The following is a 22,538-nucleotide window of genomic DNA, read 5'->3' as shown; positions in this document are numbered from 1 at the left end:
GAGACTACAGCTGGTCACTATATCTCCCCCTTTCATGACATTCCTCTGAAGACTGAATCCAAAGAGGTATTGCCCTTAATTATTTAGGAGTTAAAAATAAACTCTCCTGACAGCATCAAGGAACAAGTTGAGATCTACAGTGAAGATTATAAGGAGACCATAAGGTTGGAAAGTACTGATAAGGTGTAAGAAGGTGGATGATAAGAATAACTGAAGATAGGGATCTTTAGGAGAGGGTCTCTTAAAAGGTTAAGGGGCAGGATTATCTAGAGTTTGCTCTTTGGTAAGAAGTGAGGATTCAGAGACTCTAAACTTAGGGGTTTAGATATTGAAGAGACAAAAGTAGGTAGAGTGAAAAGCTGATAGTTGGGAAAAGAGAAGATTCTGAATAGTGGGTCACTCATGAAATATCTAGGTAACTAATATTAAAAAATATGAGTTTATTGAATGATAAGTACTTTAAGATGTGTAAAGTATCCCCTACCTTTTTGTGCTATAATAAGAATATTTTACATACTGAGATTGGTGCTAGTATCATCTTATGTATTGAAATAGGTTAAGTGAATTGCCCACATTTACCCAAACCTAGAATTGGCTCAAACAACTAAGAAAGGTTTGAGACGGGATTCAGTCCAGTGCTCCATGTCCTATGCCACAATTGCAGAAGGTGGAAAATTAAAGGATGGTGGGGTATCCTGGAGAGAAGGCCAGGATGAAAGAATTGGAGTTGAATTAAGAGTTGTTATTGACCTCAGGCATACAATAACGCTTAATGCTATGGAGGTGATAGGGTCATATAATCATAGATTTGGATTTGTTTTTGTAAGGCACTGGGGTTAAGTGACTTATCCAGGGTCACATGGCTAATAAGTGTCAAGTATTTGAGGCCAGATTTGAACTCAGATCCTCCTGACTATAGGACCAGTACTCTATTATGTCATCTAGCTGCTCCAGAATCATAGATTTGTAATTGAAAAGGATTTTTAAAGATTACCTACTTTAACCCCTTCATTTTGCAGATGAAGAAACTGAGACCCAGGTAAGGGTCTACCACCAGGTAGACCCAAGATTCAAAGTCAGGTGCTTGGATCCAATAATCTTCATTGTATCCTAATGGGGAAGTAGATGTGGGTGGTAAGGCACATGTTTTTTGTTACTTAATCAGGTTCTAAGCACAGGAATAACTAACAAATCCTCTCCAGAGCAGGATCTAGAACTACTGTCCCTTAATAACACTAAGTTAAATAATTCTGATGTGAATGCAGCAGAAGGAGTTATTCAGCTGCTCTATCCCTTCTCAATCTGAGAACAAGTAAATCTAGCTGAGGAGACCTTCATGGCAGCATCAATAGTGGATTTAGGTTTCTTATTATGGAGTAGGAGCTTTTAGTCTGGTGAAGTCTATGGCCCTCTTCCCACAATAATGTTTTTATTTTATTTGAAATAATTTTTTTTCTTAATAGTATTTTATTTTTTCAAATACATGTGAAGATAGTTTTCAACATTATTTTTTTATTATAACTTTTTATTGACAGTACATATGCATGGGTAATTTTTTACATTATCCTTTGCACTCACTTCTGTTCCGATTTTTCCCGTCCCTCCCTCCATCCCCTCCCCTAGATGGCAGGCATTCCCATATATGTTAAATATGTTATAGTATATCCTAGCTATAGATAGATATATGTGTGTAACCAAACAATTCTCTTGTTGCACCGAAAAATTGGATTCAGAAGGTAAAAATAACCTGGGAAGAAAAACAAAAATGCAAATAGTTTACACTCATTTCCCAGTGTTCCTTCTCTGAGTGTAGCTGACTGTCCCTCATTGATCAATTGGAACTGAATTAGATCTTCTCTATGTTGAAGATATCCACTTCCATCAGAATATGTCCTCATACAATATTGTTGTTGAAGTGTATAATGATCTCCTGGTTCTGCTCATTTCACTCAGCATCAGTTGATGTAAGTCTCTCCAAGCCTCTCTGTATTCATGCTGCTGGTCATTTCTTACAGAGCAATAATATTCCTTAACATTCATATATCACAATTTACCCAACCATTCTCCAATTGATGGGCATCCATTCATCTTCCAGTTTCTAGCTACAACAAAAAGAGCTGCCACAAACATTTTGGCACATACAGGTCCCTTTCTCTTCTTTAGTATCTCCTTGGGATATAAGTCCAGTAGTAGCACTGCTGGATCAAAGGTATGCACAGTTTGATAACTTTTTGGGCATAGTTCCAGATTGCTCTCCAGAATGGTTGGCTTCCTTCACAACTCCACCAGCAGTGCACCAATGTCCCAGGTTTCCCATATCCCCTCCAACATTCATCATTATTTTTTCCTGTCATCTGAGCCAATCTGACAGGCAACATTCATTTTTGTAAGACTTTGTGTTCTAATTTTTTTTCTCTTTTTCCCTTGCATTCCTGTTCCCCAGGATAGCAAGCAATCTGATAGAGATTAAATATTTTCAATTCTTTTAAACATATTTCCACATTTGTTATGTTATGCAAGAAAAATCAGACTAAAAGGAGAAATACAGTGCTTTGATGAACATTCAGTCTCCATAGTTTTCTCTTTGAATGTTTTTTATCACAACTCTCACAATAGTGTTTTTAAATAAATTCAGTAATAGGCAGATTTAAAATTATGGAAATGCAATTATATTGAAATACAAATGTAAAAATATATATTTTTAAAAAGTTTACAAGCCCTAGGTTAAGGATCCTTGATTTAGAGAATAATGCCAGCTATGTTGAGGTAGACTCTGAAATAGACTTTCTGTCAATTTTATATGGCTTTTCAGGTGGCACAGTGGGCAGAATGTTATGCCTAGAGTTAAGAAGACTCATTTTTCTGAGTTCAGATCTATCCTTAGATACTCACTAGCTGTGTGATTTGACCTGAACAAGTCACTTAACTCTGTTTGCTTGAGTTTCTCATTTGTAAATTGAGGAGGGGAAAAATGGCAAACTATTCTCTGCCAAGAAAAACCAAATGGGGTCATATAAAGTAGGACAGGACAGAAAAATGACTGAACGACAACAATAGAATACTAGAATGTCTGTTGCTAGCGGGTGGTCACCAGCTCTGCAACATGGTGAACAATTGGGAATTAGGAGCACTATAAACTTGGGAGAGTAAATGCAAAAAGAGAAGTAAGTAGTAATCAGGGCCACATTGGTTGTTCTTGAATTGTGCAGAAAGACATCTGGGACATAGGTTTATTGAGCAGAGTTGGAAGGAGTCTTGGAAGACTTCTAGTCCAAATCCTTTCATAAGTGAGGCTCAGGAAAGTTAAGTGACTTAGCACTGTGCTTGGCACATCTTAGGTACTTAGTAGATATATATTGAATTGACTTGAATATGTCATGTAATTAAAAAACAAACTTATCTGGTCAAAGTATCAAAGTGACTTCCTTTTGGGAGGAGTGATAGAAGAGGGAACAGTAGTGTGTTTGAAGGTAGAACAAAGTTCTACCTTGAGATTGGGACTTCCTTGAATTTCAATGAATTTATTAAAGGATGGGGGTTGGGACAAAGCAGAGGCTAGGGGAAGTTCTGTGAGTCCTTGATGATTGGCTGTTGGATGGGGATTATGGCACACTTAAATTGTCACAGTGACTGCAGATCACCGGGATTATACAAATAGGTTTTACTCAGCCAATAGTAATTAGAACTGCTGTTATTTGTACTTTAGAATATGGCTTGGAGTGTAAGACTATCTTATAACAGTACCTTTCTCTACTTTTATTCCTACAGTATTTTCATTTTCTTCATGATGAGTTGTTTTTCTGTGTAAAAAATACACAATGTGTGTAAGCTGGCGTAAGGGGCACAGTCTCTTTCCTGCTCCCATCCTAAACGCTTTTTAAATTTAAACCAGCTATGATACTCAAGAGAAGAGTAGTAATCACACCTTTGGAGAATTACGAGGCATGGGGTGCAGCCAAGTACTTTTACATCTTGTTAGTCACATTCCCTGGAGTTTCATTTAGATAATGAAATGAGTGTTTTATACTTAATCGCTGGAAGCTGCAGCTATTCTTGTCTTTAGTTCAAGCAGTGGATTTGCTTCTTGAAGAAAAGCTTGGAATAGAGTTTTTAAAAAAATATATTTTTAGACTTAAAAGAACATACCAAATAAATCCACTTTTAAAGGACATACCAAATAAATCCACTTTTAGACATTTTAAATGGCTCACACTTCATTAAAAAAACAAAAACAAAAACAAAAAAAACTTTTTTATGCTGTCTTTGGATTTAATCTTTTTGGATTTACCTTTGTAGAGCATTTGATCCATAAGACACTTGGTATCATACTGATAGAAGATATCATTATTCTGTGAACATATTGGCAGTTCTAAGCATGCAATAGGCACTCTGATTATTGCTTGCAATTTTGGTTCTTACTGAAGTTTTGCTTAATCTTCTGGCCAGGCAATATAGAACAATACTCAGGAAATATTTCTTTAGTACGGTAATTAATGATATTTATTAAGGGTTCTGTTCTAGATTCTGGGAATATAACAACAAAAATTAAATAGCCCCTGCTCTCTGGACATTTTTATTATATGTATATGTATGCATGTATATATATATCTATAAGTACAATTGGAGGAGTTTGTATTCTATCCTAGAGGCAATAGGGAACCACTGGAAGTTTTTGAGCAAAGTTGGACCTATTAATATCACTTTGGAAGTTATATGAAAGATGGATTGAAAAAGAAAGAGACTCGAGGTAGAGATACCTATTGGGAGGATATTGCAGGAGTCTTTAGAGATAAAGTATAAAGAGAGATCTAGTGAGAGAACAGATATAAGAGATTTTGTGAAGGTAGAATCTACACGAGTTGACTACTGGTAACATGGTGGGGTGAGGAGGAAGATTATGAGTTGAAGGAAAGTGTGGAATTGAGAATGACTTGGAGGTTACAAATCTGGGTGACTCAAAAAAGAAACAGAAAGAAGTCAGGGAGAGAAGTGGAGTTGGGAGATAAGATAACAAATTGTTTTAGATATATTGAGTTTCATATACTTTTGGACATCCATTTGAAAATACTCTAAAAGCAACTGATGATCTTTTGTAAAGATATGTGCAAACATAAGTGTCTTTTTTTTCTCCCTCATACATAGGAAAATGGCATTCCTACAAAGAAAGCTCGGACCAATGATCATGAGGTATGTCTAGAGAATTTTGTTTTTTGCAAATATTTTTATTGTTAAAGATCATCATAACAATTATGCCAAATATTTGTATAGTGCTCTAAAATGTTTTTTTGCTTGTATCTTCTGATTTTTTGAGGCATGAAGAGTGAATGTTGTCATTCCGTTTTGTAGATGAATAATCTGAGAAAAAGGTTGATTTATTCTGGTCAAGGAGTAAAGACATGTATTTTAGACTTTTGAGTTAACCATTTTGATGAGATTGGGGTGACACCAAATGTTGAGCCAAATTGAAGTGAGCAATTAGCACCAAATGTTGGGGTTTGGCAGCAATTTACATGTGAAGAATTCTTTGCCAAAAGGTACACTTAGTTAGGGGAAGAAGTTACAGATAAAATGAAGAGATAAAATAGACACCAGGAGTGGTAAATATGAAATACATTTAAGAAAGTGTATAATTAGCAAGGAAAGGGGTTTTAAAAATTAACAATGGAAAAGACAAGTTCTTTAATGGAAATCATAATTAACCAGGAGAAAGGGAATACACCATGAGGTAGAAGTACACCATTGACTGAAAGGCTAAATTCATAGAGGAGTTTAGTACCTTAAAAGAGTTAGTGATAAAGAGGAGAAAGACAACATGAGGCAGAATGGGTAGGCTCAATCCTAAATATGATTGAGCAAAGATGGTAGCCCATAAACAGGTTTAACCTCAGGAGTTTGACATAATTTGGTTTTCTATTGGATACAGTTAGGTGGGATTATTTAAGACCTCCCAAGGGGGTAGAACTGTAAGGTTGTTTGAGCTGATCCCCATCTGCTTGCCTGAAGAGCAATTTTATCAGTACTTCAGGCTTTCTCTGCCAACCCCACCTGATTACCTGGAACCTCATCAATTTTATTTTAAGAACCTGATAGAGGTAGCCTGGTTAGTAGTGAATAACACACTGTACTTTGAGTCAGGAAGACTTGAGTTCAAATGTGGCTTCACATACTTACTAGCTTTGTGTCCCTGGGGAAGTCACTTTGCATATTTAAACCTCAATTTTCTTTACTGTAAAATAGAAGTAATATCTTATAGTTAGGTAAAAAGTTCACCTTATATCATCCTAATCTTAGAAAAGTTGAGGCAGGGTCCCTGGGAAATTAAGTGACTTGCTCAGGGATCATTCAGCTAACCATGGGTCAAAGTCAGGTCTCTCTTCCAAAGGTCAAATTTAGTGAATGCCCCTTCTACTACATCACATTACCTCTAACAAACGAAAAAAATAAGCTGAACATTAATCAATCAATAGATATGTATAAAATATAAGAAAATGTATGTATGTGCAAACACATTTATATACATGTTAGTTAACAATTAAGATAATGTATATAAAAGAACTTTACAAATCTTAAAGAATTATATAGATGTTGGTAATGATTTTTATTAATAGCCAGAGTGATAAAATATTGATGCATATTTGTTTGACTATATACATGTATGTATATGTGTGTACCTACATTAGTATATAAATGTGAGTGTGCACATACAAATATTTTCTTATATTTCATACATATGTTTTTATGTGTGTATATGTATGTGTGGGTATATACATGTGTCTGTATCTATCTAAATAATGTTCAATATATAAAAATGTGATTTCCTTTAGAGCAGGGGATGTTTTTTGTACTTACGCTAGTGCAAGGCACATAGTAAATGTTTTAATAAATGCTTTCTGATATATTGATTGATTTCTGGGGGCCATAAGGTAAAAGAAAAGATTAGGGGAAGGAAACCTTCCCCTTTGTACTGCTCAGTATATACTGTGGGTGACCTTGGATCTTTACCCCATCTGGAAGTGGAAGAAAAGAGCTCCCCTAATTCTAAAGCTACTATTTTTTATTAAATAATAATATGTCAGATAAGAAAGAACTGTTTTGTAGGTAAATTGAGTAAAGTAAGATTTCCCTTTCTAATGCATAAATATTGTCCAACTAAATGGAGCCCCAGCTAATCTATCCTCATCTAAATGTGCAAGGGGAATGGCTATTGCCGTATGTGTTCAGAACCCTGTTCTGACTGCTATAGCTGCTTCTACACAGTCTTTACTTTCTTCCCCTTCTTTCTTCCTCTGCAAATCCTAGGTTTAGGATTCAGAGAAGCTCAGTTTAAAAGAGATCAAAGGGTTTTGGGATTTGGGGAGAGTGCCCTAAGCTACTGACTGTCAGTACTATTTTAGAAGTAGATTCGTTTATGTGGTAAATAGGATTTTGTGGGCTAGTCTGAAAAACCTAATCAATTATTTAAAAGATTGCATCTTATAGTATAGATAGCAGGGACCATATTATTTTGATTTTTGTGTCTCCATCTAGCATAGCCTAGCATATGGGAGGTTCTTAATAAGTATCGATTGATTAATTGATTAATCAATTAATCAGTGGAGAAATGCATTCAGTTCAGAGCAACTAACTTACAAATGAACTTATTTTTAGGAAAAACATCAGAAAAACTCCTTTTTATAAAAAATTGTATGCTTGTGCCTTTCGCTAGAGAAGAGGAGACTGGGAATAAGTCCTTAACAATCAGAACCAGAATGAGAGAGATTTTGGGGGAGATTGAGCTTGGCAAGCTTAAAAATCAGCTCTCATCCATCATCCTTTTGGCCTCATTCTGAGCTCTGTGAATGGTTATGGCAGTTAGCATTTTATAAAACTTCATTTTTTGTCACTAGTATGGACTTCTCTGTTACCCTCTATGCATTCATCTAAGGCATTTGTTCTCCAGTAACCAGGCTTTCTGAGATGAATAAATTATGTGAACATCTGCCATTTACTTAGATTTTCCTTTATAACGATGACTTCAGACATATTTAAACAGGTGCAGAGGTGCCTGACGAAAGAACATAGAAAATGAAACATAATGGTGGGGCTATGTCTGCAGTTGCTTGAGATGGCTGATGAGATATGCTCTAGGACAATAATTGTTGAGAATTAGAGCAAGTAGAGAAATTCAGGTTCAGATTTAGCTTTCACCTTCTTATTAGCAGGTGCAGTTGTGCCATATGAATCCCTAAGCCACAGTTAGAGGCAGTTTCATAAAAACACCATTCTGTGCTTTTATGATTCTTTGTAGTTCTATTTAATTATGAGTAAAGAACTTTCTTTGTTTCAACTGCTGAGAAACTTTAGATGTGGCTTAACAAAACTCTATCTAAGCCATTATTTAGCAGTGATGAGATTGGCTATTGGTATAACATTTTACACTTTTCAAGTGATTTCCCCAAGTTTTTCTCTTTTGATCTTTAAGGGTAATCTTATGAAATGGTCAGTTATTACCTAAAAGTGAAGATGGAATTCAAGCTCTCATGCCATCCTACTATAACCAGTAATTCATTTCCGGATGTCTCTTTTCTGTAGTAAGGGAGATTGGGAGTGGTGAGATCCCACATGGGCAGTTGGCCTTACGGACTAGATAAGGCAATGCCTCCATTTGCAGATATCTACTAAATAACATCTTAGAATTTCATATAGAACTTTAAAAAACAACAACATGACAACAAACTAAAAAAAATGTAATTTTACTTCTTTCTACCTCATTTAGCTTATTCAGTGAGAGGCTTAGGAAAAATAATGTCTTAGGACCCTTCCAGCTTAGATCTTCCAGGTTTCTCATCATAAGATATAGATTTAGAGCCAGAACAGGCCTTTAAGGCCATTTATCCCAATCTCCTCATTTGACAGATGAAGAATGAGAACCAGAAAACTTGAGTAATTTTTTTAGGATCACATGATTACAATGGGAGACCTGTGATTTGAATCCAGATCCTTTAACTTGAACTTCCATTGTTTTCATGTCATGGAAAATTGAAGAATGTGGTTGTATTATTTTAGACATTATTTTCTCTCAGTTTTTAGGAAATTGAAGATTTTGGAATAAGAAGCTCATTGAACTTGAGTAAGAATTTTTCTTAGCGGAGGTCAGTTGATGTTCATAAGAAAAAAATTGAAGCATATTTTGAAATACATAATTTGATATGTTATAAATATTTAGGCTTTAAATTCTTTTGTTATTGTTATTTTCACAGGCAGTGTTTAATATGGTTGTAGAAGTACCTCGTTGGACAAATGCCAAAATGGAGGTATGTGATTGAATATATCATACTAACATCAAAGGAATTATAGCTTCATTTTTTCTGCATCTAAAACATGGTCTTTTAGTTTAGCAGCTTCCCATAAAATTCAATATAGTTGGTTTAAAATGAGGAAAGATTTTTAATTTAAGAATTCTTGTTAAATGTATTTTCCATTTGGTTAAAAAACAACATCACAACCTCCTTGGGCTTCAGTTTCCTCATTTGTAAAATAAGGGAGTTAGACTAGATGGCTTCTGAGGTCTCTTTTAGCACTACATGTGTAAACCTATGACTTATGATGTGTTCAGGATAGGCAGCTTCTAATGTGGACACTTCCTTTATCAATGTAGATCTATAACTTTTTGAAATTTATATTTTTTTGAATATTCTATATGAGTTCTATTGAAGGAACTGAAAATGCCCAAAGCAACACAACTAATATTTTTCAGGGGCAGAAACTCAAGCCAGGCTCTCCAAATTCTAAGACTGGACTCATGATACATTAAAAAAAAAAAAAAAAAAAAAAAAAATATATATATATATATATATAATTTAAGATGCCATCTAGGTGTTGTTACACTTCTCCTTATCTGTTTTTTTTTTTTCCAGTGCAAATCTATTAACTTATTTCTGTTAAGTAAATGATCTATATATCTGAAAATTGAACTGACCCTTCTCCTCTCCCATTCTCCTCACTTTCTTGGGAGATGACAAATACTATTTTCAAGGGTGGCCTAAATAGCCAATGAGTTATATTTAGTTCAGTAACAGTCCTGAAACCTTTTTATTTGGGAGCGATGCCAGTTTTAATTTCCAAGGACTTAATTCTCCCTTTAGATTTTGCTCATGTGGGAATAATAGAGTTTTCCAGGGTAATGCTTGATTTATGATGACTATCTAAGAACATCTGCTCTTCTGCTGATTAGTGATTTGAATCTTCTTCACAAGAAGTGAATATAAGATATTCAGGCCCTCCAGAGCTTCCTTTTCCTTCATGAAGTATTCAGCAGAGCAAAGTAGGATTTAATTTATGGCAACTGTTTTTGTTGAGTTATCCAAAGTATTTTTACTACCATTTTAGTGATAGTGTTAATTTTAGCTTTTAAATTACGGATATATTGATTAATCTTAATCTGTTTACTATCTCAATATTCCTTTCTACTTGTTAGATTTTTTAAATTGATAGGCTTGTAAAATCTCAACATTTCTTCTTTTTTTTCCCCTGAGGCAATTGGGCTTAATTAAATGACTTGCCCAGGGGTATACAGCTAGGAAGTGTTAAATGTCTGAGACCACATTTGAACTCAGGTCCTCCTAACTTCCGGGTTGGTGCTCTATCCACTGTGCCATTTAGCCTCCCCATCAAATCTCAACATTTCTTAAGCATTTTCCCTCATGCCTATTAAAAAAAAAAAAAACTTGTAAGTTAGTAGTATGAACAGGCTTGATTATTTTATTTTTCTTTTTTAACTTGTGACATGAATAGAGTATATGAATTTTGGTAGTCTGAAAATATCAGACTTTTAGAGAACTTCTCAGTCAGTTGGATGGAGGATTAATTGTTATTCATTTGACTTTTTTTCCTTTTTTTTTTTTCCTTATGATCTCTCTAGATTGCCACCAAGGAGCCATTGAATCCCATTAAACAAGATATAAAGAAAGGCAAGCTACGTTATGTGGCAAATATCTTTCCTCACAAGGGTTACATATGGAATTATGGCGCCCTCCCTCAGGTAACATTTTTATTATAATGGCAAAACTTTTCTGTCTTCTGAGTAAATTGCCTTATAAATCCTGTGCACTGCATGAATTTTAAATCAGCTGTAAGGATATGTCTGTTTGAGAGATTTGTAAATTTGATTTTTTTAATGCAAGGTTTTATTATATCGATACATTTTGTTCTAAATCATATGTACTTCTACAAACAATTTCATGGAGTCTTAAGCATTTGGGAAACCTCCACCTTGGTATTTTATACATTTTTTTCCCCCCTTTGGACATGTTAGTCAAAAGTGTTTGTCAATTGTAGTTATGGTCTCCCCTTTGAATGTGAAACATGCAGTATTATGTAAAAGCATTTTTTAAAAACATCTTTAACAGAGAGTTATATGTTTTCTTCTCAACTGATTTTTTTTCTTTTCCTCACCTCATTATGAATTAGCTTTAGTAAGCTTATTCACTTTGATTGTTCAGTATTCTGTGTTTATAATCTTTAAGGGGAAAACAGTGAAAAGGAGGGAAATGAACTCTGAGGTAGCATTATAAGAAATGGGAAAGCAGCATTTATCTTTTCCCCTCTCTCCCTGCTTCTTTTCTTGTCTTCTATACCTCTTTGCTTGCCTTCATTCTGTTCCCTCCCAATGAGGAGGTGATTCCTCCCAGAGCACCAAAATGAATAAAAATGAAAATGTACTGATTTGAGACCTACTGGACCTAGAAATATCTGCCTCTATATTTACATAGGCAATTGAGATTCCATCTGTCTGGTATTGGGAGTTTTTGTTTGTTGTCATTGAGATTTTTTTTTTTAAGTTCTTTATAAAATTTAGCAGATAGCTGAGAATAGGGTATTGCTTAACCAGCCCTTAAGACCAACTGCCCATGTAGAATAAACATTGACAAGAAAAGAAAAGAGAAAACAATTTTCTGAAGGGCTAGGCTGTCTTTGATGCTGTCAGACCACCCACATGGATACATTGTGGGTTAATATGATGTGGTGAAAGGAATTGCAATTCCTATTGAAGTCATGGAAATAGCAAGTTTTTCTGGGAGCCCTGCAGCCTGAAAATACAGCCTGTTTGACCTGTGAGTAGTGAAGGGGGCTGTGAAAGGCTGAAGAGGGCAGCCTCAATCACATAAGATAAGCCAGAACACTGTGTTGGAGTAGATTGTGTGAAGGAAGAAGGCTGATAAAGGTACTTGGGCAATTTATTCTTTAAATCCTGTCAATTAGATATTCTCCTGTGAAATTATTTGCATTTAAAGCACTTTTATCTGACATATTAATTTAATTGAGACATAGCTGTAGTGGAGAGAGAGGTGATATTGGGGCCAGGAAGACTTTGAGTTCTAATTCCATTTTTTTTACACATCCTGGTTGAATGCTACTGAGCAGTCCCTTAACTTCTCAGGGCTCCACATCTTTCCAAAGTTGCTGGACTTGGATGAGTAAAATATTTTCCCTCATTTTGGAGTTCCTTTTACATGACCTAATAATCCTAGGGTCTGTTCCTTTTAACGTTATTAGGTGATGCATTTTTTTTTCCTCCTGGAAATGTGGATTCTTCTGTCTTAATAACCTGAGATACAGCTTTTTCCTGGGTTACTTTTGTATTAGCATTTAAACATCGAATGTAAAAGAGTTGCTTTGAGTGGGAACTTTTGCTGTGTGCACTAAAAGTACTGTAAAATCCTAGGATTTAGGGCTGAAAAGACCTTAGAGATCATCTTATTCAACTTGCTCATTTTGCAATTGAGAAAATTGAGATTCAGTGAGGTTAAGTGACTTGTTTGAATCACAAGTAGAAAATGTTGAGAGGTAGAATATTAATTCTTTTTCCACTGACTACTCTGAGTTCAAAGCCAATGAGTTAACTTTTGTGATAATATTTTTATTTCATATAGCAAATAATTTTGCAGAGATGTTTATAGTGAAGGAGCACAGTTTTCAAGAATAAGTGGAAGTGATTATGGCAGCTTCTCTTTTATCCTTATCTAAAATCAGTGCAGGGAATCCCTGAGTTACACTCCACACATGAAGACTAATAGCTTAGATTTATAGAGCTTGCAAAACAATTTCTTAAGAATATCCTTGTGAGATTGGTAGTTTGAATATTATTAGTCCCATTTTATAGGTGAGCAAACTGAAACTCAGAGAGATTAAATTATTTGTTCAGGGTTTCACATAATGTAGTTACAGAGCCAAGACTTGAACTCAGGTTCTTTCTCTCTAAGTTCTCCATACAATACTGCTCATATATGCAAATACAAACATTAAGTTCTTGCTGGATGCAAAGCACTCTGTCAGGCATAGTAGAGATAAGAATAGGTTTCTGTGTTCCTCAGGCTTACCTTTGAGGGGGGGTATACACAGAGAGCTAAAAAGCATTTATCCGATATTGTGTATCAAAGAGTGGCCCAATAAAGAGCTTTTGAGGCTTAAGGAGAAGGGATATCTGGGAGCCTTGTGGAGGAAATGATGATATTTTGGTTGGGTTTTAAATGATAAGTACCAATTTAAGAGGCAAAGAGGCAGAGAAAGCATTAGAGGCCTAGGGAATAGACTGAGTGGAGGCAGAAGGATACAGGATGTTCTTGGGTGACAGAAGGACCATTATGGCTGGATTGAGAAAGGGTTTTTGTAGAAGGTAGGATTTTACTTGAGAATTGAAGGAAGCAAGGAAAAGCATGAGGTGGAGGTATGGAAGGAGGACAATCCAAAGATTGGGGACATCCACTAAAAATGCATGGAGTTGAGAGATGCATTGTTGTATGAGAGGAACAGCAAGGAGGCCAGTGTCATTGAATCATAGAATCTGTAGAGGGTAAGAAGATGCAAGAAGAAAGGTAGGAAGAGGTCAGATTATGAAGGGTTTTAAAAGCTAAATACAGGATTTTATATTTGATCTTAGGGGGCATAGAGAACCACTAAAATTTATTGAATGGGGAGAGGAAGGTGACATGAACACATCTCTTTGGTTACAGAGTAAAGAATGAAGTGAAGTGGGGGGAGAGACTTGAAATGAGGAGATTCATCAAAATTATAGTTTACAAAATTATTGACATAATTAGGTTCCATTATACCACTGTGTGTCCTTGAGTTAACTTTTTTTTTTTTTAAAGGCTGGGGTTAAGTGACTTGCCCAGGGTCACACAGCTAGGAAGTGTTAAGTATCTGAGACCAGATTTGAACTCAGGTCCTCCTGAATTCAAGGCTGGTGCTCTATCCACTGCGCCACCTAGCTGCCCCTCCTTGAGTTAATTCTAACTTCTTTGAAACTTATATTTGTAATTTATTAAAGGTAAGGTTATGGACTGAACCTGTGATTTTAATGGTGTAGGATGAAGATATTCCCTCTTCAAATGCAGATCAGAGTCTTTGTTGTGTCCAACTTTTCATTACTCTGTGGATTTTAAAGCCAATGCTGTTCATAGGGCTTTTTTTTTTTTTTTTTTTTTTTTTTTTTTTTTAGCAAAGACACTGGAGCAGTTTGCCATTCCCTTCTCCATTGGATTAAGGCACTTGATCAAAGTCACAGAGCTACTAAGTATGTGAGGGCAGATTTGAATTCAGGTCTCCAGGTCCAGCTCTCTATCTACCAAGTCGTCTAGTTTTACAGTTTTGAAAAGTTGCTTATAGCATTGACATATGAAGGGGCTTGCAATAGGGTCATATAAATTGTCTATATATCAGAAGCAGGACCTGAACTCACTAGATGTTTCTGGCTTCAGGATTGGCTCTCTGCTCGCTGTCCTACACTGCCACATTTGTAAAATAACATAAAAAATATCTGTACTCCCTTTTTCCTTGTGAGATGAGAGCAAATGAATGAATGTATACAAAGTTCTATGTAACCATAGAGTGTTACCTAACTGTAAATTATTTAAACCCAGCTATCGGTACATTGAGAAGAACACCATGATAAGCTAGTCCTAGTATTCTTATTAATATGAATAGTGAAACATTAACAGCATGAAACAACAATATGGTGGGAACCTTTTAGACACTTTCATGTGCTTTGAGGTAATCTTAATAGTGAGGAAATTTAAAAGACTCTTTTTTTTTTTTTTTTTTTGCTTAGGATATTTTGAGAAAGATTTCCTTTGTTACATTCAGTAATCCTACTTTTAATCACTGATTACAAGGAAACTTGGTTCCTAAAGGGTATTTTGAATCTTTTTTCAGTTCTAAATAACCTATCCCTCTTATTTCTAATTTGCAGGAAAAATGTCTGCTCTAGGTAGAATTTCATACAAGTATTTACCAAATAAAACATTCAGCATAAGTGACCTTCTAGAATATGGAAATGCTATTAGCATACATTTTTCCTATTCCCCAGAACATGTTCTGTAGGGCACTGTTGCTTGCTCCTAAAACAGCAGACCTTAATGATAAACAAGACTTAAATGAAATAACTCAAAGAAAGCACTTTGTGAATTTTAAAACATTTCATGAATGTCATTGATATTAATTAAAGACATAAGTCAGAGAATAAGTCAGAGAGCCTTTTCTCTTTGCTTGTTGCAGTTATTACTCAGGTAACATTTTGTTTTTAGCTGTCTTGCTTATGTTATACTTGGTGCGGGGTTTTGCTTTTCTCCTATGATTTGGCTCATAATGGAAGAAAATTTGTACAGAGCAGTTACCAAGCCAACCGTGCTTAGCAGAATGCTCAAGCCGTGAAATGCTGCTTAAGTGACTGTCTCTCCACTTAACTTATGATTCGACAGTGTGCTGTCATTTTCCCAAACCCACAGCTCTTTAGAGCTTTAGAAGTAATAGTTTTTCCTGCTGTAGCAATAGTACCTCCCCAAAGTTGCAGCTCTAGCTTTAGCCAAAAATCATCCTTGGTTTTCCCTGTGGTACTAAAATTAGTCACATATGACTAATTATCTTTCAATTGCATTTCTTTACGTGAGTGCTTATAGAACATCTCTAAGTTGAGGCACCCTGCCATCCCCAGCAAAATGATGAGATGATACTAAGGATAGTTTTACATATCTTTTTACATATCTTTTGTCTGAGGGAAATAATTGTTCTAATCCACATAAACATTTAGCTTCATTAGTACTGAAAATCCTAATATTTCCTCTTGAATGAATATAGTCTTTTACATGAAGAGCTAAAGGCATCTCTCAGGTTATTGGGAGAAATAGATTGGAAAGCAACATTTTGAATAGAGACATAAAAGGACAGAGGGTGATAATTATTTTTCATTAAAAGAACATAAGAAGGAGCAAGTTGAGATTGAGGAGAAGGCAGACACCAAACATTTAGCTAAGAAGGAATAGTCATCAATATGGGGCATACTAGACTGGGAAAGGCAACATGGTTCGCAGGGTGCTGCATTCATAATCAGAGGACATGGGACAAGTTACATAATCTTCCTGGGTCTCAGTTTTCTCCTTTGTAAAATAAGGTTAAATTTGTTAGAGTTTTGCCACTCCTTCTTGCTTTTAAACTATGATCCCATGAAATTGCTAATATAATTTCAGGAACTAATTTAGTTTAGAAATTTAGATTAGTTTTAGGGCAGGAAAATCTGGTATTTTAGGATTAGCAAGAAGAAAAATGTTTTATCAAGACAATCTTTCAGTTTTCTTCTCAATGGGTTGGCTTTGTGACCTGGCTTTCTATTTGATCACTGGTAGTTGGTAGTATGATTTTGAGGACCTAAGTCTGCCCTCATTGCCCACAAGAGGGAGTGCTCACAAAGCTTTTGAGTCTTCATTTCTCTGCCTTGGAGAGACATCTTAGAATCTCAGAGTAGAAGAGGATCTTAGAGATGGCATAATACCCTTATCTGATATAGCAAAAGTGAGGATTTGAGAACTTAGGCAGTTGCCCTGTACCACACAACTGGTTGATGAGTGAACTAGGGTTCACTCATCTCTGAATGTGAGGCCACTTTTCTTTCCCTAATGCCATTCTAATCTGTTGACAGAGGGCAGAAATTAATAATAGAGAAAGTGGATCGCAGAATCATAGATGTAGAACTTCAGGGAACTCAAAGGCCAGTGAAGTCAAACTTATTTGACAAATGAGGAAACTGCAGCATGTTGAGGTAATGTGAGTTGCTTAGGGTCACATAGTTAGGCAAGCATGTAAGATGGGATTTCCACACATGTCCTCCAGACTCCAAGCTTAGCGTCTGTCCAGTATATCAGTTTGTAAAAAAGAATTAGCAGCTTAGCAGTAAAAAAGACTGAATTCAGTACTCAAGAACTGAACATATTGGTCTTCCAATATTTTTTATGCGAATATCACTAAAGAAAAAGCACAACATTGACAGTTAATGATAAAAGTAAAAAGTTAAGGGCTGATGTCTTGATAAGTGGACTCAAAAATAATTTATACATTTTATAGTAATTTTGAATAGAACTATGCCTAAAGTGTCATCAAACTGTGCATAACCTTAAAAGGGACCCACTTGTGCAAAAATGTCTGCAGCAGCTATTTTTGCAGTGGTAAGAAGCTGAAAACTGAGTGGATATCCTTTGGTTGGGGAATGGCTGAATAAGTAATGGTATATGAATGTAATGGGTTATTATTTCTGTAAGAAATGATGTGCAGTCTGATTTCAGAAAAGCTTAGAAAGACTTAGACAAACTGATGCTAAGTGAAGTGAGTAGAACCAAAAGAACATTGTAAACATTAACAAGGTTATGTGATAAACAGTGATGGACTTGACTTTTTTTTTAATCCAAAATGTTTGTTTTTATTAAAATTAGAACTTTTATAAGGAGCTAAAAATACTAGAAATATTAAGCACTGATTAATATTATCAACAAATGAAATTGGCTATCCTAACAAAAAGAAAAATAATAGTTATCAAAGTAGAAGTCATTTCAAAATCAATATTTATGTAATCAAAGCATCAGCTGATTCAGGTAAAGTTCAAACTCAATTAGAAGAAAGGATAACAATAAAATTATGCAATTACAATAGTTCTTAACCCATTTAAACAAATTCTGACAACTTAAAAATTGGAAAGAGATAAAGTAAAAATCAACTCTGATAATCACCATTTCTGAACAGAATTTAACCAATTTAAAACAGTTCTCATAATAAAAAAGTCAAAAATTTGCCTCAGTCAGCAAATAACCTCCTCAGAAGGGAAGAACTATGTTAACCAAGAACAATGCTTCTTCAAAATACACTACTTAGTGGCACAGAATAGAAATAGAATCACATAGTGAATATAATACTGGAACTGAAGTCAGGAAAAAAAGAATTCAAATCTGACCTCAGAGACACATGTGACTATGGATAAATCATTTAATCTGTCTGTCTCTGTTTCTTCATTTGTAAAATGGGGATAGTGATAATAGTACCTGCCTCCCAAGGTTATTGGGAGGATAAAATTTGAAAATATTTGTAAATTACTTTGCAAATATTAAAGCACTATATAAATACTAGATATCATTACTATAGATTCATTTTTAAGCCAATCCAAAGGACAAAATTGAAAAGTTAAAGGTAATCTATAAAACTGCAGTGAGAGGGACAATTAATGGGGAAAGTTAGCATAAGATTCAACTATAGTAAATTGTTTCTAGATAATAAATGAAACTAGGAAAAAGGATAATTAAGTATGAAATGCAACATATTTGTCAACAATTTTCAACAATGAAACTATTAGATTTGAACTCTTAATTTGCAAATATCTGTATTCTTACTCAGCACCCAAGAACCTCTCTTCAAAATCCCATTTCTTTTCCAATATGATGATGAGATATCTCCTTGCCAAGACCAAATCCTCTGCTTTTTCTCTTAATCTAAATTTCTTCTATTTCCTCAAGGAAACTTTGTACCTTTGTCATTATCTCGCCTTCATTTTTAATCTATTTTTATCCACTAGCTTCTTCTCTGTCATCTATGAAGATGCCCAAGTCTCCTTTATTTTTTAAAAAATAATAGTAACTTTTTATTTTCAAAATACATGCAAAGATAGTCTTTGACATTCACCCTTGCAAAACCTTGTGTGTTCCAAATTTTTTCTCGAATCACCACATTCCTGAAAAAAAAATTCAAGTCAACATGTTCTGTTCAACAATGAGGTGATTTAGGGAAATTCCAGTTGATTTGTGATGGAGAGAGCCCTCTGCATCCAGAAAGAGAACTATGGAGACTGAATGTGGATCAAAGCATAGTATTTTCACCTTTTTGATGTTGTTTGTTTGCTCGATTTTTTTCCCTTGTATTTTTTTCCCTTTTGATCTGATTTTGTGTATGTGTGTGTGTAACATAACATGATGAATATGGAAATATGTTTAGAAAAACTGTATATGTTTAACCTATATTGGATTGCTTGCTGTCTTGGGAAGGAGGTGGGGAGAAGAGAAAGAGGAAAAATTTGGAACACAAGGTTTTGCAAAATTGAATGCTGCTATCTTTGCATGTATTTGGAAAAATGAAATATTATTAACAAAAGAAAACAGACTTTTAAAGAAAAATATTGCTTGAGATTATGACATTAGATAAAGGACTCTGATTCTGAATTTATATCTGAATGATATAAATTGAATTGAGTATAAAAAGTTGGGTATGGTGAATATAGGTCATTGGAATAGTTGCTTTTGTTTTGATTGATTGGGTTCATTTTCACAGTAGCTGTAGAAAGTAAGAACTTCTGAGGCAGCTAGGTGGCGCAGTGGATAGAGCACCAGCCTTGAATTCAGGAGGATCCAAGTTCAAATTTGGTCTCAGACACTTAACACTTCCTAGCTGTGTGACCCTAGGCAAGTCATTTAACCTTAGCCTCAGTAAAAAAAAAAAAAAAAGAAAGAACTTCTTCAGTTTTTGACTAGGTGGAAATTTATGCCTAAAAATATATATGAATGTGTAATTAAAATTAAAATATAATGGACTATATAACTAGCTGTACGGCCTGGACAAGTAAATTGATTTTTCTAGGTCTCAGGGGTGTTGAGTAGATGCCAATTCCAAAGTACCTTCTACTTCTAAAATTCTATAAATCTGTTATCAGCCCCAAAGAAGGGAACAGATATAGGTAATCCAAAATTATAAATAGGCCTGATAAATGAAAAGGACACTGGAATTGGAATTGGAGACTTGTTTTAAATTCTGGCACCAGTACTTCATATCTGTAAAATCTCTAAGGCCTCTTCCAGATCTGAATCTGTGTATGCTCTTGTCTTCTGGCAGTTTAAATTAAAAAGGCAATGTAATTATTGTCATTAATGATGATGATGAGAAGTAAAAACCTCTAGCAGAGAGGAAATATTTTTATGAATGAAATAAAATGGCTAAAATATATGCATGTATATGTTTTGTGTAACATATATATGTATATATATGTATATATATACATATATATATGTTACACACACACATACTTATACATTCATATAAACAATTATTTTCCCTTTTGTGAGAGATGCAGTCTTCCTTTTATTTAGATTATATCACTGAAGGATATTTAAAAGGTATAAAGTTATTTTCCCTCTTACCATACCCCCTTTCAACTCAGATAAACTGCCAACTTAGCTTTTACTGCTATATAGAGACTGATTAAAGTCCAAATTCTGGCTGGCAGAGAAGGGCAGGGGCACATAGTGTGGGAACTGAAAACAAGAATATAAATTTAGATGCTGACTAAAACTTGAAGAAACATGTGTCTCTAGGAACACCACCTACTTCCAGATGTGATTATATAGACAAATGGAAGTCAGGAGGAGGAAATATTATAAAATATTGTATTAGGAGTTATGAATGTATTGGCGTATTGGTCTTTAGTCTTTATGAAGCCTTTTCATTCACGTTGTGGTTACCTGTAAAACTTAATGGTTACAGGGCAAAAGAAGAAGGTGATTGTAGTTGGAATTTGGTTATTAACTTAAATTTCTGTTTTTGTCCTGTGTAGACTTGGGAAGATCCTCATCACAAAGACCCTACCACCAACTGTTGCGGAGATAATGATCCCATTGATGTTTGTGAAATAGGCTCAAAGGTTTGTTCTATGTAAAGGAGTCTTCTGATATTTTTTCTCTTTGATTTATGTGGAAATAACTAGGGTTTGAGAGGAGGGTGATGATAAGAACCTGGAAGTCAGTTAGATAGGTTTATGGTATTACATTTTAACTAGTAGGAAGTGTTGAGAGGTTAGCCTTGCACTTCTGTCTCTGACATCTGTTATCTGTGCGATGCTGGGTAAGTCAATTTGACCTCTCTCAATCCCAGGCAACTCTTCAGGATGACCAAATGAGGTGTCTACTCAGGTGTGATCACCGATGGTGACCAAGAACTAAAGTATAGAGTAAACATTCCCACCATACTCCAGCACTGACACTTTGTGCTGATTGATAATATGGGATGTCACATGGAATAACTAAGTTATTTTCTTCATTTTGTTTTAGAAACCAGGAAGAAATAACTCACTGAAATCAAATCACTTTTTGAGATCTATTATCTGAGTGCATTAGTATTCTTTCAGTGTAGCCTGTGAATAAGTGTTGTAGCTTATCTTTTGCAAGCTCTTAGAGTTGTTATCACATTGCAACATTCACAGCTTTTCTACTTTGAAAGACTCACTACATAACAGTGAGGTTTTATATGAGAGAGAGTTTGGGGCCCATTAGCAACTTAAATGTTTAAACTTTGTGTGCACACACCTAGAATCCTTGAACTGCTGCTTTTCTCTGATCCCAAAGGGACAAGTGTTAATGGTCTTGAAAGATAAATTAGACCAAAGACCTCCATTTTCTAATGAACTAGCTAGTCTATATTGTTCCAGTCATATTATGAAGACTAGATTTAAGACTAGAGAGTTATAAAAGTAAGAAAGGAAAAATAAATGCATTCAGTTGCTGGGAATCTCATTGTGAATACAATAGTAAAATTCTTTGTATCCATAGGCCAGGTCCCTTCGAAGTCTTCCCCTATTCTCCATCTAGGGCCCGCTCTCGAAGTCTTCCCCTATTCTCCATCTAGGGCCCGCTCTCCTATATGCCAGCCTCCCTCACTTCCCCTCCCCCCACTCCATGGTCTGGTGCATTGACTAGTTAGTGTATAGTTAGCACTTGAGTTCCTTTTACATTGAGTAGTTACTAATAAAATTACAATATTTACATTTGCAATAAATGAAACCTTGTGATATAAAGGGTAGCTGCATGGTACAGTGGCTAAAGTGCCAGGCCTGAAGTCAATAAGATTCCAATTCAAATCTGGTCTCAGACACTTAATACTAGCTGTGTGAATTTGGGCAACTCACTTAACCCTGTTTATTCCTTTTTTGAAAAATGAGTTGGAGAAGGAAAAAGCAAACCCTTCTAGTATCTCTGTGAAGAAAACTCCAAATGGGGTCATAAAAAGTTGGACATGTTGTTTGTCTCTAACAACAATAATAGTATTATAAAATGCTTAAGTTGGAGAGAGAAAGATGTGGGCTGCAATTCTGTTTTAGACATTTGCTATAACTTTAACATGGACAGATCACTTTTATAGCCTCACTTTTTTTCTTATCTGTCAAATGGGGATAAGAATACTAGGTTCACAGAGTTTTTATACTC

At 35.1% G+C, this 22,538-nt stretch overlaps 1 protein-coding gene and 1 long non-coding RNA gene across 4 annotated transcripts in view; one reads left to right on the top strand and one right to left on the bottom strand.

Annotated features, from left to right (window-relative positions):
• Window positions 1–22,538, top strand: part of PPA2 (inorganic pyrophosphatase 2) — a 119,222-nt gene that overhangs the window by 20,696 nt on the left and 75,988 nt on the right. For both annotated transcript variants that reach the window (XM_074275159.1, XM_074275158.1), the window contains exons 2-6: window positions 2–66; window positions 5,143–5,187; window positions 9,240–9,293; window positions 10,901–11,020; window positions 20,894–20,980. In XM_074275159.1, coding sequence (XP_074131260.1) covers window positions 2–66; window positions 5,143–5,187; window positions 9,240–9,293; window positions 10,901–11,020; window positions 20,894–20,980 — 371 coding nt within the window. The remainder of the gene's footprint in view (window position 1; window positions 67–5,142; window positions 5,188–9,239; window positions 9,294–10,900; window positions 11,021–20,893; window positions 20,981–22,538) is intronic.
• The window catches only part of LOC141546955 (uncharacterized), a 28,339-nt gene that overhangs the window by 2,500 nt on the left and 3,301 nt on the right, over window positions 1–22,538 (bottom strand). For both annotated transcript variants that reach the window (XR_012483472.1, XR_012483471.1), the window contains exon 2: window positions 999–1,110. This is a non-coding gene — a long non-coding RNA (uncharacterized LOC141546955). The remainder of the gene's footprint in view (window positions 1–998; window positions 1,111–22,538) is intronic.

This window comes from Sminthopsis crassicaudata, chromosome 6 (genome assembly GCF_048593235.1).
Source record: "Sminthopsis crassicaudata isolate SCR6 chromosome 6, ASM4859323v1, whole genome shotgun sequence".
NCBI classification, from domain to species: domain Eukaryota; kingdom Metazoa; phylum Chordata; class Mammalia; order Dasyuromorphia; family Dasyuridae; genus Sminthopsis; species Sminthopsis crassicaudata.
This window is presented reverse-complemented; position numbering and strand designations above follow the sequence as displayed.